Source organism: Passer domesticus, chromosome 11, assembly GCF_036417665.1.
Source record: "Passer domesticus isolate bPasDom1 chromosome 11, bPasDom1.hap1, whole genome shotgun sequence".
NCBI lineage: Eukaryota > Metazoa > Chordata > Aves > Passeriformes > Passeridae > Passer > Passer domesticus.
The window spans coordinates 19,392,892-19,411,077 of NC_087484.1; the positions used below are offsets into that span (position 1 = coordinate 19,392,892).

The 18,186-nt window shown below is 41.9% G+C and overlaps 1 protein-coding gene across 5 annotated transcripts in view; it reads left to right on the plus strand.

Annotated features, from left to right (window-relative positions):
- ARMC8 (armadillo repeat containing 8) overlaps positions 1-18,186 on the plus strand; it is a 60,187-nt gene that overhangs the window by 31,471 nt on the left and 10,530 nt on the right. For 4 of the 5 annotated variants that reach the window (XM_064435599.1, XM_064435601.1, XM_064435602.1 and 1 more), the window contains 9 exons: positions 1,893-1,985; positions 5,223-5,282; positions 6,454-6,534; positions 7,828-7,903; positions 7,989-8,079; positions 11,388-11,448; positions 14,161-14,361; positions 16,616-16,711; positions 18,073-18,155. In XM_064435599.1, coding sequence (XP_064291669.1) covers positions 1,893-1,985; positions 5,223-5,282; positions 6,454-6,534; positions 7,828-7,903; positions 7,989-8,079; positions 11,388-11,448; positions 14,161-14,361; positions 16,616-16,711; positions 18,073-18,155 — 842 coding nt within the window. The remainder of the gene's footprint in view (positions 1-1,892; positions 1,986-5,222; positions 5,283-6,453; positions 6,535-7,827; positions 7,904-7,988; positions 8,080-11,387; positions 11,449-14,160; positions 14,362-16,615; positions 16,712-18,072; positions 18,156-18,186) is intronic. The other variant, XM_064435600.1, reaches the window with a different exon arrangement.

Consider the following 18,186-nt stretch of genomic DNA (forward strand, 5'->3'; position numbering starts at 1 on the left):
TCTGTTTTAATGGGTCAAATGCATTAAAACACAGAGGAATCCTGGGTATATTGTCACTTGGTGTTGCTTTCACTCAGGGAAGTTGGGAACAGGCAGCCCAGAGAGGGTGTGGGGTCTCCCTCACTGGAGGTATTCCAGTCTGGAATGCTCTGTGCCCTGTGCTCTGGGATGGGCCTGCTGGAGCAGGGAGGTGGGACCAAGGACTGCTGGGCTCTTCCAGCCTGACCCATTCTGGGATTGAATTCCCACTATTGCACTGCAAGCAAACCAGTCCCTTGCTGGCCTTTGGGTTCTGAAGTTTGGCTCTGGGCTCTGTGTAAAGGCAGATCAGATGGAGCTGCTGTTGGCTAAACCCTGAAAATGTAGCTTGAAGTAGGTAGTCCCTTGGTCTTCCTATGCACATAAGCCTGAAATGACCATGGATATATGGCTGGTGTACCTGGGAGAAAGTCATTATAAATAATTTTCTCTCTGGATGCTGAGATGCCAAATGAGGCTGTTGCATGTTGATCCTTTCCAGTTGGTGAGAAACAAGCAGTAGGAACAAGTTGAATTTTTGCTCAGTGTGTTTCTTGGCTGTCTTGGTCTATTGTTTTCTGTAGAGAATAAGAGGGCTGGATTGTCAGCAGCAAAGCTTCCTAAAATAAGAATGATAATTGTGTATATACATAAGTAAAAAGTATTGAATAAATACTGCAAGCTTTGTATAATCTCAAATATTTTTGCAAATAGGGGAGACTGGTACATGTTTATTTTGACAATATTAAAAAGTGTGGTGGGAAATTTCCCAAGTAATTGGGAAACAAAACTTCTCATAACCAGGGTGTCTGTGTGAAGACACAGTCACTGAACAGTCAGTGCTGCTTTCAGTGCTCTCACAGGAACTGAGGTGCAGGAAGGTTTTGCTCTAATTTCAATTCACTTCTCTCTAAAGCAGGGGTTTGTAATTCATCATTGTGCAGGTAAAACAGAGTCTTAGATTTTTTGGGCCAATATAGCACATGTGCTTTGGAAAGGAAGGCTCATTCAATCCTTCTCTTTGCTCAGCTCCCTTTATCTCATGGAAGTAATTTATTTTACCCCCTTCCAAACTAAAATATCTATTGTTTCTTTTAATATCACCATAGTTCCTGCCACTAAAATGTGCTGGTAAAAATAACTGAAAGCTTTTGAACATTATGGTTTTGTAACTCACCACAGAGATAAATAACTGGATGTGTTTGCAGAAGACAGCTTGTCACAGAATCATGGGAAAGTTTGGCTCTCAGGGGACTTTAAAGATCATCTTGTTCCAACCCTCTTGGCGTAGGGAACCTCCCACTGAAGTATAAAGGTTTTCTTTTGCTGATTTATTTGGGATTCTCTGTCACTAGTGTCACACACACTGGCAGTGTCTATAGTGTGTGTGTGACTGCAAGACAAAGGACATGATGACTGCCCGTGAATCAGTTCCAGGGGACTGTGCTCTGTCCAGGATGGCACCGTGTTCCCTCCCTGCTCCCTTGGACTCAGAGCTGGGAGAGGAGCTAGGTCAGCCACACTGCTGGGAAGACAACATAAGGCAGCTCCTGGACTAATCCCTGTCAGTGGTCATGTTTGATTCTTTTATTGGTTTTGTCCCAAATATTTTGGAGGAAAATTGCAGAAGTTTTATTCCTGTTATTCCTATTTATTCCGATTGCACTAACCTTTTATTTATTTTCCATGGGGATTTGGCTCAGAAGTGTCACTCATGCCTTCAGCTTTTAATGATCTTGATCTGTATCCACAGAAGTTTTGGTGCAAGGAAGAACACTGAGTGCAGAATCAGGAGTGCTCCTTTAAGTAACAAACTGCAAAGAAGCTGTGCTGAAATCCATTGTTAACACTCTTCTTTTCTCCCTTGTTTGCAGGATGCTACAGTTATCTCCCACCTCATGGCACTGCTCAGTAGGTCTCGATACACACAAGAATACATATGTCAGATCTTCTCCCACTGCTGCAAAGTAAGAAACAATTCATGTTCTCCGTGTTTCTGGCCTGCAAGAACTGTGTGTGTGCTGCCTTTTGTGGCAGGAATTTTGGGCCAGTAGGACTGAACTGGTACTGCTCTGCATTTGCTGCAGATTTATTTGGGTTGATATATGCTGCTCTGCAGTACAAGAAAATGTGCAAATCTGGGGGGTTTATAGGCTTTGGCTGCTAAACAAAGCCAACAGTCTGGGCAAGCATCAGTCTTCACTTTTAGCACTATAAATCTTGGAACACTTCTGGTTTTCCTCTGAAAGTCTGAGGATAGTGTGAGCATCTCTTTGCAGAGGTTGTGTAGCTGCTTTCACTTGTTTTAAATGCAGGGACTGTTCTCTCAGAGGTGCTGTTGGTTGAGAGGAGAAATGCTGTTCTCAGCTGAGCTCTGGCAGTTACAGGTTCATCCAGATACGTGTTCATTCCTGCTATGTAATGCAATTCTGTTGATAGGAGAAAACTGATTTAAAACCAGCAGCAACCCCACCCCAAACATAGTTTTGTCTTTCCCTTCCCCCACTCCAAGTTTCCCCACAGCACTGATTTTAATTGTTGCAGGTTTTCGGGAGTTACTGTACCAGTGAGTTATACAATAACTGTATCAAAATATTTCAGGGTAGGAAATGTGCTTTATACAGCATCTTTCCCTTTTAGTAACAGTTAAAACTAAAGAATCAGATTGTACTAACAAATGAGAAAGTTCCTAAGTTTATGAATTTGTAAGTATTTACCTTGAAAAATATCTTTCTGCCTTATCACTTAGAATGAGTCCCCTGGAACTGTGAATTATTCCTTTGTTAAGTGTCTGTGTTCTTCTGCCTTGACTGTTAGTTATGTACATTCATCCCTTTGCATTTCTTCTGCTAAATGAAGCTGAGGACTGAAAACTGTCCATTTTGTGAGATATAATAATAGGACTCAGCTGATGATGTTTAGGGAACTGTTTATAGAAAACATGAAGACAAAATCCTACACTGGGCCATGGAGGTTCACATATGTACCTAATAGTAGAAAAAAAATTTGGTATTTAGGGAACAAAAATGGAGCAGTGAGGCACCTCCTGTTTAAGTAGCCCTTGAAAGTCTCCTTGACAGGCTGAGGAGTTTGAACAGGTGAAAAATCAGGCCATGTTGGCCTACAAGAAAAATAACCCAGGACTAATTATGGGATGGTGAAAGAGTCAGTTTGTACAGTCAGGGGTTGGCTCTGGGAATATAAACCCTGTTGGCTGGGAGAGAACAGAAAACAGTTATTGTCATCTTTTTCCAAAGGAGTTATTTCCTTGTAGCTCCAGCAATTCCTGGTGGCTTGCACATCTGAAATGTTGTTTACAGTGCAAATGCACAGTCACTTCACAAGTGAGGAAAGTCTTCTGAGCTCACCATTCCAGTTTGAGTGCCTCTCCAATCCCAAATCTCTCTCAAATTTTAGAATGAATGTCTGGAAAAAATCAGGGTTTTGGAAGGAAGTTGTTGGCTGTGTAAACAGAGAGAAACTAGGCTGCACAAGAAAGACAGGGTGATGGGTATGAGTGTGAGGAAATGGTTGCATTTGCAGAATAAACAGCTGCATAACAAAGAAAAATATTTGAGGTTGAGTAAACAGATCATCACAAATGTTAAATTGATCAAGAACTCATTCTCTTGCCCAAGCAAATGCAGCTGTTCAGCAAAAATCTGAAATGTCCCCTTCCTTCTGTTTTGTTTAGTTTTGGCCTTTCAGGTTTATAATGTCAATGATTGTATTTTCAGACAGAACAAAATGCACCTAATACAATGAAGACACATTTGCAGGGGATTTTCTCAATTAAATGAATAGGCAAAGTGTGTTCTTATAATTAACAAAAATAATGAAAGTTTCAGTATTCACTGCATTTTAAATGAAGACTTCATCTTCCTCCAAAAGGCCCTGAGTGAGAGAACCTTTCTTACTTTTTTTCCCTGAAGCAATAAGTTACTATACATAAACCTTTGCATTTAGGTAAGGCTTAGCATATGTTCTAAGAGGCATTGATGCTTTTATTTCTCTTTTTGCTCATCTTAGTAGATGTATTAATTGAATTACTAGTGACTTATCACAGCTCCTGCCCTCCTTGTCCCTGCACTGTTCTCAGCTCACATCTGGTGTGGCCATTTCTTTCTCTGCCCTTCCAGCATTTTTGTTGGTTTCTCAGGTTTCTGCCTTGCCCTCTTCCTTTTCCCTGGAAAAGCTCAGACTGGTTCTCTAGAGCTAGGAAATCCATCATTTGGGTTCCTAGCATATTGCTGCTGGTTTTTGCTTTTGCTGCTCTCTTTTGCTGATTCTCCCTGCACATTCAGAGTTAAAATTAATGGCAGGGGGGCATTGCCCTGGAGAAGGGCCATCCTGAGCAAGGGAAGTGTTGATTTACAGGGGAACAGATGCAGTTCTTAATGTACAGAGCCAGGATTCTATCAACACAGAAGCAAATAAGTAAACTGAAATCAGGCTGATGTACCTGGGATGTGAAAGTGCAAGTCAAAATTAACTTTATAAGAGTCTCTCTATCTCAGTTCATTTGTTTTTAGAGCAAGAGGTATGAACAGGTAGAATTTACTGTTTTAGGAGGGGTCCAGGATAAAGCCTGTAGTCCAAGGCAGCTTTCTCCAGGCCTTCTTTTGTTGGGTGACCTTAGGCTGCTGCTGGATCCCTGCCCCAAGGCACAAAGGCACTTAGGTATCTGCCTTTCATTGTGGAATGAGTTGTTACATTGTGCTACCCTAATGTTTCCTTGAAAATTGGCATTTTGTGATGGAAGATTGTGCAAGAAGTGATGTCTATTCCTGAAATGTGTCGGTCATTTGTATTTGGAGAGCAAGGTCACTGTCAGAGGAAAGGAACTCTGTACCCAAGGTGGAACAAAACCAGGCAGCCTTGAACTGCTTGCAAATGCTTTGTCATATTCTCAAGTTTTCACCTTTATATTTACAGCTGTCCCTCTTTGTGGATTAGTGTTTCCTGGTTGTGCTGGTTGGTGTGTGCAAACAAAGTATAAACACATGAAATATTTCCACTTGTGCAACTCACATTCACCCAGGTGTCACCTCTGTACAGGCATCTGCCCTGCTTGCACAGAATCTGCCACCTGCATCCCATGGAGGAATCACTAATACTTGGGAATTACTGAATCTAGGACAGTATGATTTCTTCTACTTTAAACTCACTCTTTTTTTTCACATATTTCAATATCTGTTCTTCAGCTCCAACACTGGCATAGCTGCGGCTTTAACTCATTGCCTCAGCCACTTCTGTGTGCCAATGTAAGTGGTTTTCCTCCTTCAACCATGCTGTTTTAATTGCATTTTTTGGTAGAAAGCTCTTGGTGGCAGTAGCAGCTGAAGCATCTCTTAAAGCACCAGATATGTTACATCTGAAAGTAATTTTATGTTTTTTTTTCTTAGAGGTAAGAGATATTCTAAAAATGTTCTTTTGACTGTGAAAGGAATCTGATTTCAGCTGTATCTCAGATTAGAAGATAATGTGTCATTGATGCCTACCAGGGTGTAAGAGGTGCCATTAGCTCAGCCAGGTTTGATCAAGAGATTAAGGAGTGAAGAGACTTCCTTCACTTGCAGATTAATCAAGGAAGTGCAGAGAGGGATGAGAAATGCTGTGGCATCCTATAAGCTGAATTTAAATGTGCATAGCTCATGCTTAATGAGATATAACCAGAGCTATGAACCTATTTTTAAAGAGAGGTTTGCAAGTCACAGACCAGCTTTGGCAAGAGACTGTTGAGGGCTGCAAGTATTGAGATTTCAGGTTGTTTTTTCAACCTCATCAAATCTTGTCATGCTACAGAAGTTCTTAGACCTTTCTCCTGTAAAATTTAGTATTTGTGTTTAATTCTAAAGGCTATTTTGGAAAAAGTACTGACATATTAGCCATTGCCAGCTTAGATCTTGAAGTCAATAATAGGTGATGGCTGGCTGGATTTATGGCCAAACATGCTTGAAACTAAAATAAAAAATGATAAAAACTGGAAGAAAATGTGAATTTCTTCTCAAAGGACTGTCACTCTGTCTGGAACCAGTTTTAGAAGAAATCCCTTCTGCAGTTAGAATTGTTGAAAATGCTTAATATAAACATTGAGGAAGACATTAGTGACTGGTGATCTTTTATGTGATTTGTAGAGAAAATCAGGAGCTTTCTGTTGTTTCCAGTAGGAAGAAAAAGTTCTCTAACAGAAGTTTCATTTGTGAGAACTAATGTCATTGCCTATTGAATGAGAGAGTGGAAATGATTACCAGAAAAGGACAAATGCTCTAAAAATGTAGTTGAAGTTGTTTATATAAAAAAATAAAATTGTTATGCCAGCTGATTACAAAGTAAATGTTTGGAAATGTATCTTAAATATTTAACAATAAATTGCAGACAGTGGAAATCTCTTGTATGTTGTTTTAAAAACCCTGTGTTATGTTTCCTTTGAAGGGTCCAGATCACCAGACAATCTTATTTAACCATGGAGCTGTTCAGAACATCGCACATCTGTTGGTCTCCACCTCCTACAAAGTAAGACATTTCAACTGCTCTATGTTTAACGTGTGTTTATGAAAAGAATTCAAATGGAGATTATAAAAACCATGTCTGTGCCTGTGAACCAAAGCTGTAAACATGTATGATGCGTATTTGTAGAGTAACAGTTGCTTTTACTTGCCATATTCTGATAAAACCAGAGCTATTGTACTGTAAAGTTGAGGCAGCAGTAATGAAAACAGGGCTGCCTAGCATTGCTCCAAAGAGGAACAGGCACTTGGCAACCCAAGTGCTCTAATTTGTTGAACAATTAATGAGAATAAGAAGTTAAGCTGAAGAATAGCAGGTGTGATCTGTCCTAAACAGGAAGTCCTACCTATAAAAATAGATGGTTGTGGAATGTGTGGAGGCCACCAGCTGCCTGTGTGTTGTGCTCCCTGAATTCCTGAGTCTCTGCTCCCTTCTCTGTTGTGTTTTGGAAGTCCATCCTGTTCCATCACCTCAGAGAACATCACACTCTACCTGTAATTTGGTGGCCAGGAGGGTCAGCTCCTTCTCAGTCCTTCCACTTGTGAAGACAAGAACACAGTTTAAATATGTGCAGCTGTAAAGGGCAAGTCAAAGACTAATACCTGAACTAATCTAGGTTCTGTGATCTGGGAAGGTGATAAGGTTGATCTTCCCTGTGGCAAAAAAGAAGTTATAAAGATTTCAGGAACTAGGCAGCCATGAAACATTGATTAAATCAAAACTTTGGACTGAAGAAGGGGGAGCCAAGATGAAGACATTTGTCTATCCTTTTCATCCGGGTGGTACCTGAGGCTGTGTAATGGCAGTAAAACTTATGGAATACATTTGTTCCAAGATTAGTTTGGAATCACTTCAGTTAGATGATTCTCTTTAGACATTTTATTAGGCCCATCTTCAAAGGATTCTGAAATAGAAATCTCAAGGGTACCTATGTCTGATTCGCTAATGTACTTATGAGTCCTAAAAGTAAAAGTACCATCATTATATAGTATTATTCTATTCTTCTTGTTTTTATACATTTGTGAGGCATTACAAATAAGACCAGTATTTCCTGTTTAGTTCTCAAGTTTTAACCTTGCTTGTTTTCTTCAGAGTTTACAACATACCCTACAGAATGATAGTTCCAACAGAGAGATGACAGAAGTCAGGGTGTGAGTTAGATGTTTCCATATGCCATGATTCTTCATCTCAATTTCTTGTTGATTATACAGCATTGTTTTCTAGAAGCCTATCCAGCAGTATAGCCCAGTTTTGCTTTGAAATCAGTGTTGATATTTCATATTATTATGTTTTACACAGGTCCGAATGCAGGCATTGAAATGCTTCTCAGTTCTAGCCTTTGAGAACCCCCAGGTATCCATGACTCTGGTCAATGGTGAGTGCAATGCTGCTGCTGCTGGTTTGACACTCACTTTTTGCCTAGCTGAATGAGAATGACTTGGAACTCTCTCTTTTTTCAGTTTCTGTTGATGGAGAATTGTTACCACAGATTTTTGTGAAGATGTTACAAAGGGACAAGCCCATTGAAATGCAGCTCACGTCAGCCAAATGGTAATTGTCTTCAGGATCTGGGGAAATAGCAGGGAGTTTAGTCCTTACTCTTCAACTGCTTCCTTCTTCCTCGTTCCAAAGTAATATGGGATGTAAAATCTTAGGAATAATTAAAGATACTTGTTTGCATTGTCTGAATCCTTGAACAAGTGGGTCTCACCCCATTTTATAATGTAACTTTCACTCTTTGCTGTACATAAACAGGGAAAAATATTGCTGGGCAGCAGTTTTGTGAGGAATGTGTGTTCAGCCATAGGGGTTTTCACCTGTATCTTGAATTTTTAAAGTTTTGATTTGAACAGGCAAAGCACTGTCCTGAACTATCATCCTTGATGGCTGTGCTGTGCTGGAGACTGCACCAAGATGATGGGAGAGCAGAGTTAGTCCCTCTACCCAACTGTTTTAAATAAAATAGATTATTCTTCAGGCTTCATGTGCTCTTACAGCAGAATTAATGTTATTAATTAACTTTGTACTTCAGCTTTCCCTGCTGGTGTGGGCACATTTGTGTGTTCATATCCATAATGACTTCCTACCCAGCGACAAGATGTGACCCAGTTCTGTAATAGCAGCACCCTGGTTATGCTCACTCCATAAGCTGGGATTGACACTTTTTAGGACCATTTTAATTTCCTTGTGGTGATAGCAATGAAATAAATCACTCCAGGGAGCTAGAGAGATAAAATCACCCATTGGTATGAACTACTAAAATTAAGTTTAACTCACAAGTTTGGTCGCTGATGTGTTGCTTGATTATTCTTTTAGTTTTTGATGGCTTTTTTGACAAGGAGCAGTGAGTTCTGATTTCACCAAACAATTTCACAGCCACTGGTGGCAGTACAAGTCTCTTGATTCTGCATGAGGAGTAGATGGGGTAGGTAGGATCTGTGACTCTGGGCTCATACTGCCAGGTTGTGATGCCCTAACTCATTCATGAAAGCAGTTTCAGTGATGTGCTTTATGAGGGGAGTTCTTGGGTAATCCCACTCCATGTAGGAGGTATGTCTTGGGACCTCCCAGCCTCCATTCCAACCACAATTGGCCCAAGCACTCTGGTTTTACTTGTTTTGTTGGGCAATTCTTAGTGAAGAAGGCAAGTTAAATTAATTGCACTGCATCAGTCTCAGTTCTGATTGATTTATGTGTTTCTTTGAGAAGTCAGAAAATACATAGAGAATGGCATACTTAAAAGAAATTTTTTTACTAATGTCGAGATATAAAGCAGCTGACAAGTCATAAAGATAGGCTGGAGTTAGAAGAATTGTTCTGAGATGGATGTTCCCAGGTCTACTGGTGTTTTTTGCTGAATGAAGGAACTGGGTACCCATCTTTTGCTGTTACTTTGCAGTACTTTGGCTGATCTGGACCTTTGAAGCATGAAAGAAAGTGATGTGGTGAAAAGCAGTATAAGAAAATTGCAGGGGAATGGCAGACAAACCAATATCTTGAATTTCAGATTGGGTTTCTCCCAATTAGTCCACAGGCACTCATCCTTCTTAGGGCTCTCAGTTTTACAGCAGTCCTGGAGTTTGCAAAGCCCTGCTGGTTTTTCTTCAAGTATGTCCATCCCTTACCTGATTGCCTCCAAGTCAGACTCTCTCTTCCTTTTTCTTAATGAGAGTAGTAGGAGAAATTGTCACAGATGATTTCTTCTGCTTATAAATTAGATTTCACCCCTACCGTGCCAGTTTCAGTCAGTTAATCTGCAGTTCCTCTGATTTGTCATTAGACTCTTTGGAATGCAGATCTAGAAGAGTTTTTTTCCTTTTGAACCTTCTTTATAATTTCTATTTGAATCTGGACTGGCATACAAGACTACTTTAAGAAGTTCCCTTTCTTTCCCCTCAACAATTTAAGCAGACTTGGAAGATTCAGGGCAAAACCTCTTGACTGAAATGGAGCAAAGATCCTTCCCTTGAGCAGCAGTGTTGGGACAGAGGGAAGATCAGGATGCCCCTAAATGGGAGAGTGCTCTGCAGCTACAAGTGGAGCAGTAACCTTTCCTGCTAAATTCACCAGAGCTGCTTAAAACTAAGCCAAGCCTATGTTACCTGAAGTCAAAAATTGCTTTCTTTCATTGCTGAAATAGAGCTACTTTGCCTGGCAAATGGGGTCTCAACCAGACTAAATGGCAGCTGCAGGATGGGTGCTTTCCTTCTGACTGCAGGTGTGAAAATGAGTTTCCTCCTGTAGCTGCAAGGCTTGGGCAGTAAAAGTTTAGCAGATGATCTCTGTGGTAACATTGAAGTCTTATCTCTAACTTTCTGAGAAATATATTCAGTGAGTTCTGATGGTGGGATTTTTAGCTGTGGCTGTATTCAGAACGAGGATCAGTGTTGTTGCCTCTACAGGGATGTGGTGAAACACACCATGGTTGTATGAGCACATTGCTGTTCCTTGGCTGAGCAGTTCTGATTGACCCTGTGTACTTCAGCCTGCCAGCTGAGGGTCCAAACATGTTAGTTTTAAGTTACCTTTACTGAAATATACTGTTACGTTTTTAACCTCCATTCTGACATGATAAAACCCAGCTCCAATGGTTAGTTCAGAAGCTAAAACAAGAGATAGTGGTGCACAGCACTTCCCCTCCAGCTCCATTCCACTGCCTTGTAGCAGAGCAGGTAAAAACAAAACCACTTCAAAGTAAAACACTTTTTTTGGTGGGCGAACTGTTTTGCATTTCTGGTAGTTTGGAGCACTTTACAAGTACATTAACAAAGAGCTTGGAATTTGTCTGATGCTGTGTGCTGGTGAAACCTTGTGGTTGTCATATCCACTGTGAGCTGTTGTCTAATAAGGACCAAATGCTGGCTTGGTGCAGTGTCAGAGCCTTGGCTGGGTTCATTGTTAGTCAGGGTGTGCTGCTCCCTGCAGAGTGTGAAGCCCTGCCTGTGGACAGGCAGCACAGCAATTCCACCTCTCCTGGGCTGGGGAGGGCCTGGCTGGCTGTGCCTGAGCTGTCAGGCTGTGTTCTGTGCTGGTTCTCTCCTGCTGCCTGCACAGCCATGGGGCAGGTACTTACAGGAAGGTCACTTTGCTTAGTGCAGGTTGTTCCTTTTGGCTGTGGGGCTCAGGCAGGGTGGTGGTGTCACCCTTTGTGGCCAGTGTGTGCTGTGTGCATTGATCACTGCTCCTGCACTGCAAACCTGCCAGAAACTGCACCCGGAGGGGTTCGTGTGCCCAGGCTTAGTAAGCTCTGATGTATTTAAATCAAACACAGGAGGATGTTTCATTAGGACAGATGTTCTGCAGCAGCTGAAGTGCACCAAAGCCATGGTAGGTGACTGTGTGTTGTTGTGTTGTTGCAGCCTTACTTCCATGTGCAGAGCCGGAGCAATACGGACGGACGATCCCTGCATCGTTCTGAAGGTGAGCTGTGTCCTGCTTCCACCGCCTTGTAAATGTAGAATAATTCTTTTTGTGCTGGCCAGTTCTCTGTTCAAAAGGTTTTCTCATGTAGGTTTATCCTGGTTTTATTTTCTCATATAAAAGGTAGCACAAAATCTGATACACCAAAGGTTGAAAAGCACCAAGTTCTCCTTTTTTTTAATTTAAAAAAAAAAGTTCCCTGATTTCTTTTTTTTTTCCAAGTAATGATAGATAAAAACATCTGCATGTTGGCTGATACAAAGGCCTGCCCCTCCTGTCTTTTTGTGCAAGAAAGTGCAATGTACTGTTCATTCCAGTGTGCATATTGGCATCTGCTCTGCACTGACACCTGGTACTGCACAGCTGAGGAAGCCAAGCTGCATCATTCTCCCTCATCCTCCTCCTTAGCTTTGTTCCAAATTGACACTATAATTCTCTGCTCTCCTTTCTCCCTACAGCACATGCAAACTAGGGGCAACAATTCTGTTCTCCCAGCCCCTCTTTTCTGCAAACCTCTTTCTTCTTCTTTGGAAACATCTTCCCTTCATGAATCCCCCGTGTTGGGCTGTGCCCTGGTCAGGATGTGTTTGTTCCAGAGCTGCTCTGCCCTGGGACAGGGAGCAGGGCCTGTGGCAGTGGCAGGTCACTGTTGGGAGCTGGAGCTGCACATGCTGGGCCCTGTGGAAAACCACTATCCTTTCAAACCTTTGCAAAGAGATGTGCTTGGGCCAGCTCACAGCAAAAGCAGCATTTTTGCCTTGTGAAAGCTGCTTCAGCACAAATCCATGTTTGAGGCTTTGGAATTAAATGTGTTGTAGTACTTGAGAGTAGACAAAAGAGTGAGGAGAGAAGAAAGGCACAGAACCTTTGCCTTGTTCAAGCCACCCCAGTGATTGCTCCTCCAGGAGCTCCTACTTGCAAGATAACACAATGTCCCTGTGCTTAATCCAGCCACAAATCCTTTAACCTCTGCTGAGCTGAAGTGATGGCCCCATTAACATTCAGGAATTATTGACCCTTTGCTATCAAACTTTCTGCATTTGGGGGCCCGTCAAGAATGTGTGTTTCCAAAATGGTTTTAATTTACTTTCTTTGCTCAGTTTGAGTAGTGGGTGGGCCTGCAACATGGGGAAAAAAATAAAATCCCTTGAGAAGGGCAGGGAAGGCTGATAAATAATGGATTTGATGGGAAGGGAAATGATTTCTCTGGAATCCTAATAATGAAACTGTCCAGATAACCCAGATACATCCCAGCCATACCATGGGAATTAGATATTCCATCTTTACAGTCCATTTCCAGACTTTTATCTGCTGGCCAGGTGTGCATTGTGGCTTTCTATCTTACACCCCTACACAGCCTCCTGTGCAATTAATTGCACTGTACTGACCTGTAGGTCCAATGGAACAGTTAAAATGTGGCTGTCAGAATTCTTGATTCTGTTTTTAAGCAGATGGAATTGCTTAATGTTGAAAAATATGAAATGTGTATTTCTCGGGTGCACGCAGCCGGTGACTTAACAACGCCCAGCCCTTGAATTCCAAGAAATAGCTCATTTCAGGCCATTTGACCTTGGAAAGAATTAAGACGTTGTCTTTGTGATTTGGACATGGAATTCCACTTCTTTTCTTTCTCACTCCACATGAATGTAAGTTTTAAGAGCCTATTACAATCTTCCCTGCTGCCTGAAGGCCAGGTATGCAGAAGGGAGTGCTTTGGCTCGCTGGATTAGCTGCAGGATTCACCACCTCCGTGTTAGTCTTTGAGGTGGCATCTAGCTTTGTAAAACATGTAGGCAAGTCCTACTTCCTGTGCAATGGAGATAAGGTATTTATCTATTTAATCATTTGAACAATCCATGGGTAGATGGATTTCAGGTCCCCAAAACATAACTCTGAGCAACATTTGCTGGAGTTATTGTGCTCACCTTGGTGGCATTGCACAAGCACAGACCTTGGTGTTATTCCTTGTCCATTTTCATATTTGGGAAGGCTTGAGGGAGCAGAGTCCCATCTCTTGGAGAGCTCTTGGAGAATTGGCCTGTCCAGAGTTAAGTACTTTTTATTGGGCTTCAGGTAAAGAAAGACTTGATTGGTTTTTCTGTTTCAGTAGAGAAGGTGTAATAAAACTGTTGTGTGGGTGTAACCAAGGTAGAGGGGATGTCAGGGAAGGCAGAATGGGCCTGGATTCCAGGTTAGCTTCTTTTCTGGTTGATCAAAAATGCTTCTTGCTAAGGAGTATTCCTCCCTTGCCCTCTGCTCCAGGCAGCCAGTGTGTGTGAAAGGACACACTGCATTGTCCTTAGTTAATCCTGGATCACAGAAGGGCAGGAGGGGTCAAGTACTTCTTGAGGGCAGCTTGGGTTCTTTTGGTTCTGATGTGTAGCAAGAACAAGCCTGTGAAAATATCAACTTCTGAGGGGATTTAAAAATTTTTTTACAAGGCTTTGTCAAACTTTGTCTATGTTTACTTTCAAACATTGCATGATTTTGGCTGTGTAAAAGGTTGTGTGAAAGTAGCTGATTGTACACTCAGCAATGCCTGAAACAATTTCTTCTGTGTGTGGAGTCTTTGAACCCACTGAAATGTGTGTGTGTGAAAGTTCTTCTCTAAAGAACAATGCAGAGCATTGCTGTAGGACAGTTGTTTCATTTCTTTGGAGTTTCTTCATCAACATAGCTGCCCTAGAAACTCCTTTTATTTAACCTCTGCAGACTCTGCCGTGCTTGGTTCGAATGTGCAGCAAGGACAGACTGCTGGAGGAGCGGGTGGAGGGGGCAGAGACCCTGGCCTACCTGATAGAGACCGACGTGGAGCTGCAGAGGATGGCCAGCATCAGCGACCACCTCATCGTCATGCTGGCCGACTACTTCAAGTACCCCAGCTCCGTCAGCGCCATCGCCGACATCAAGAGGGTGCGTTCCTGACCGCCCTGGGCCTTGCAGGAATGGGCAAAACCAAAATAAACCAGCTCAGGATGGGGATTTTTAATTCTGGTTAAACCTGGTGTGGTAGCAGGCCCGCAGCTCGGTAATAATTAGCATTGACTCTATGATTCAGAAGGCATGAAAGACACTTTATTATTAGAAATCTACAGTTCTTATAGAAACAATGTGGACCTAAGACCTGGTTGGTCTCAAAGTGAAAACTTCTCACACACTATTGGTGGTTATCAATAACACACTCTAGAGAACCATATCTATAAACAATGGTTACAGAAAGAGAGAGAACAATTGTTTGAATTCTATTCCTCTAAGTTTCCCACAACTTCTAAACAGCTTCCCAAGATGTTACTAAAAAAGTCTGTGCCCACTCTCTGTGGCCAGAGAGCTGCTGCCACAACCTGGTGCCTGAGGTCCTCACTTGAAAGGTGGCCAGAGGTCCAGCAGGACTTGGTTCTTGGTGTTTGTACTCTCCAAGTCTCGGTCACTGCTCTTAGGAGACTTCATTAACCACACAAAAGTGTGTATATCTGGTCTTCCCATCCTCTGAGTTTAAACATCTTGCCTTCAGGAACCAGTACATTTCAGCTTCATAAGAGATAATAGTCCATGTGAAGAGAGATTTATTTTCAATTCTCAGGTCAGGTTTGTGGAAAATCTGAAATTCAGAGGTGGTTCTGTTGTGTTTAAGCACAAAAACATGTGGATGTCATGCACTGTTTCATATTATGAGTTATCTGCACTTGCAAGACATTGGATAAACAGAGACCAGATGTACCTTGGAGTCTTACTGAGCCTGGTTGTTAGAAAGAACCCAAAAAGTACATTACAGAGCTTTGCTTTTTCCCTGAAACTAGCCCAAGAGACAGGTTCATTTCCCTGACCCTTATAGAAAGGGGTTAATTCTGCATAGAGAGCCTCTTGAATGCTCTGTAAAAATGCAAATGAAACATTAAAAAAAATCAGTTACAGCATAAAAAACTGAGCAAAAAGAAGTTTAGCAGCTTATTGAGGTGTAATGGACATTGGCTGTAGCATCAAAAATATGATCAGGTTCCAAAAGTGAGTGGGGCAATTCTAAATATTATGACAGTGCTCTGAGTGTGCAGTAAGTCTGTAGAAGCTGCCAGCTGGGATCCAGGGCACTGGCTTTGAACAGTGCTTGGAATTGCACCCTGTAAGGTAAAACTACGTGAGGAGTGAGTGAGGAACCTGCCAAACAGAGTACTTGTCTGCTTAAAATATTTATAACATAATATTAAAATATTTATAACATAATATTTTAATACTTCGTGCTCCAGTGTAGCTGCACTGGAGAGAATTACTCATAGAGCTTAATTTTTGACATTTCTTTTATTTCAGCACTTTGCTACCTTATGCTGTCATTTTCCTGGCATTTTGTGTAGACTTTGAAGATTGCATTGTTTGTAGAACACTTTGGCACAGAGTTTTGAGGATAGTCAGAGTCACAGAATTATCTTCAGAAGACAACATGAGGAGATCTGAGAGCCTAAATTTGCTGTTCCAAGCAGGGTCAACCTCAAACACCCCTATTTTATGATGCCTTTAGTGCTCCCATTAATTATCATAAAATCACAGAATATCCTGAGCTGGAAGGGTCCCCAAGGATCATCCAGTCCAACCCCTGGCTCTGCACAGACACCCCAACAATCCCACCCTGGGCATCCCTGAGAGCATTGTCCAAACTCTCCTGGAGCTCTGGCAGCCTTGGGGCTGTGCCCATTCCCTGGAGAGCCTGGGCACTGCCCAGCACCCTGTGGAAGAAGAACCTTTTCCTGACATCCAACCTCACCCTCCTTAACATGGCCTCAGAGGCCAACTTTGGCTCCTGGTTTTGCTTCAGTTCTCTTGATAAAACTTGTCTTGATTTTTCTCCCAGATTTGTCACTCCTTCTGGCTAGTTCCTGTAAGTCTCTGTTGGGAGATAAGAATAGCTTTTACCTGAATATGGTCTTGATAGAGTCCTAACCTTATTTTGGCCTCAAATTGAAGACAAAGTTGTCTTCTCTTTAACTCAGCAGAAAAATGAACCATATTCTTAACTGTGGTTATTACATTTAGCCGGTAAATGTGGACATGAGCTCAGGGAGCAGCACTTTGTGCTTCTGGCAAAGGGAAATGGGTAAGCACCAGTGTAGAACAAAGCAGAATATGACACTGCAGCTGCTGTGGTGGCTGAGCCTGGTGCCTGTGCTGTGTTTCCCAGCTGGACCACGACCTGAAGCACGCCCACGAGCTGCGCCAGGCCGCCTTCAAGCTCTACGCGTCGCTGGGGGCCAACGACGAGGACATCCGCAAAAAGGTGAGCACGGGGAGCACTGCCCGGCCAGGGGACACTGGAAGGCAGCAGTTCCCACCCTCCCAGTGCTTTGCCCCATTTTGATGTAAATAGGTTGAAATGAGACCCCTCTCCTTCATTAATATAAATTTTCAGATCGTGTGGAATTGGAGCAAAAATTAATGTCTTGCTATCAGAGTGTAACAAAAGTAAAGTTTAGTTGTGTGAGCATCTTCACAGTGGTGAACTAGACTTGCACAAGGAGTTGTCTTTCCACATTTTTGGTACTTGGCTACTCATAAGGAATATTGTTGTGGCATATGAGAAATTTTTGAAACTTGTGTTCTGAGAGAGATAATACAACTCTGTTCTCATTTATTGTATTATATGACAAATGTTAAAAAAAAAAAAAGGAAAGTATGCTCCTATTGGGAAACAAAGTCAGAATTTGTTTCCCAATTCTCAAGTGACCAAGGCCTTGCACTGTCATAACAATGCAGTTGGTGATTCAAACATTACAGCAAAGAGATTGGTTGCTTGAGCCACTGACATAGTTAAAAATTCATGTGTGAAAAGTGGAGGGAACTTAATAAATGAATAATTAGAAGAAGCTTTTTTTAAATTAATCATGGATTTGCAGTGTCATGTAGCAGCTGCAGAAGACAGGAATATTTTCTGAGTTTATTGGCTGGTTAAAGGGGAAAAGCAGAAGGAAGGGGGCAAGAAAACACAGGGTGAAAAGATAACATCAGGAGGATTTATCAGTGGGGAACCACTCAGGATCTCCAGAACTCAACACCATAAACTCCTCTTTTGTTACTTTAGTTAATAGAGAAGGTCCTCCTTTTACACAGCTTTTAATATGCAGTGGGTGTGTGCATGCCAAAGTTGATTTATTATGCAAAAATCCATCATTCATTTGAGTATTAACTCCCTTTTATGCTGGTCTTAAGTGTTTGTGCTGGCCTTGTCTAAATATGGCAGGTGAGCTACTGGATATTTTTTATCCACACAGCTCTACAACCTGTCTCTGATCTATAGATTTTATATGTTGTGTGCACTCACACATGCTCACTTTTGTTTTAATATGACATTAAGGGTAATTCATGTATATGTATGTGTATGTATAGATAGATAGATACTTCTATATAAAAATCACCCTCTTGTTGTTTGATGATTAAAAGCCATAGTGGAACACGGAATATAGATTTTTTATTTCCTAATTGTCTGGAGATACACAAAACTACCCACTTAATCTGGCAAGAGGATGTGGCGTGCTGGTTTTAGCTGCAGTTTTTATTTGTAACATTAAAAATGCTGCAGCCAGAACCCCAGCAAGCCATGAATGCTGTTGAGCTGTGCACTGACCTGAGTTTTTGGCCCAGATCATTGAGACTGAGAACATGATGGACCGTATCGTTAACGGCCTGTCCGAGTCCAGCATCAAGGTGCGCTTGGCTGCAGTCAGGTGAGCCTGTCCTCGTCCCTCAGGACCTCTG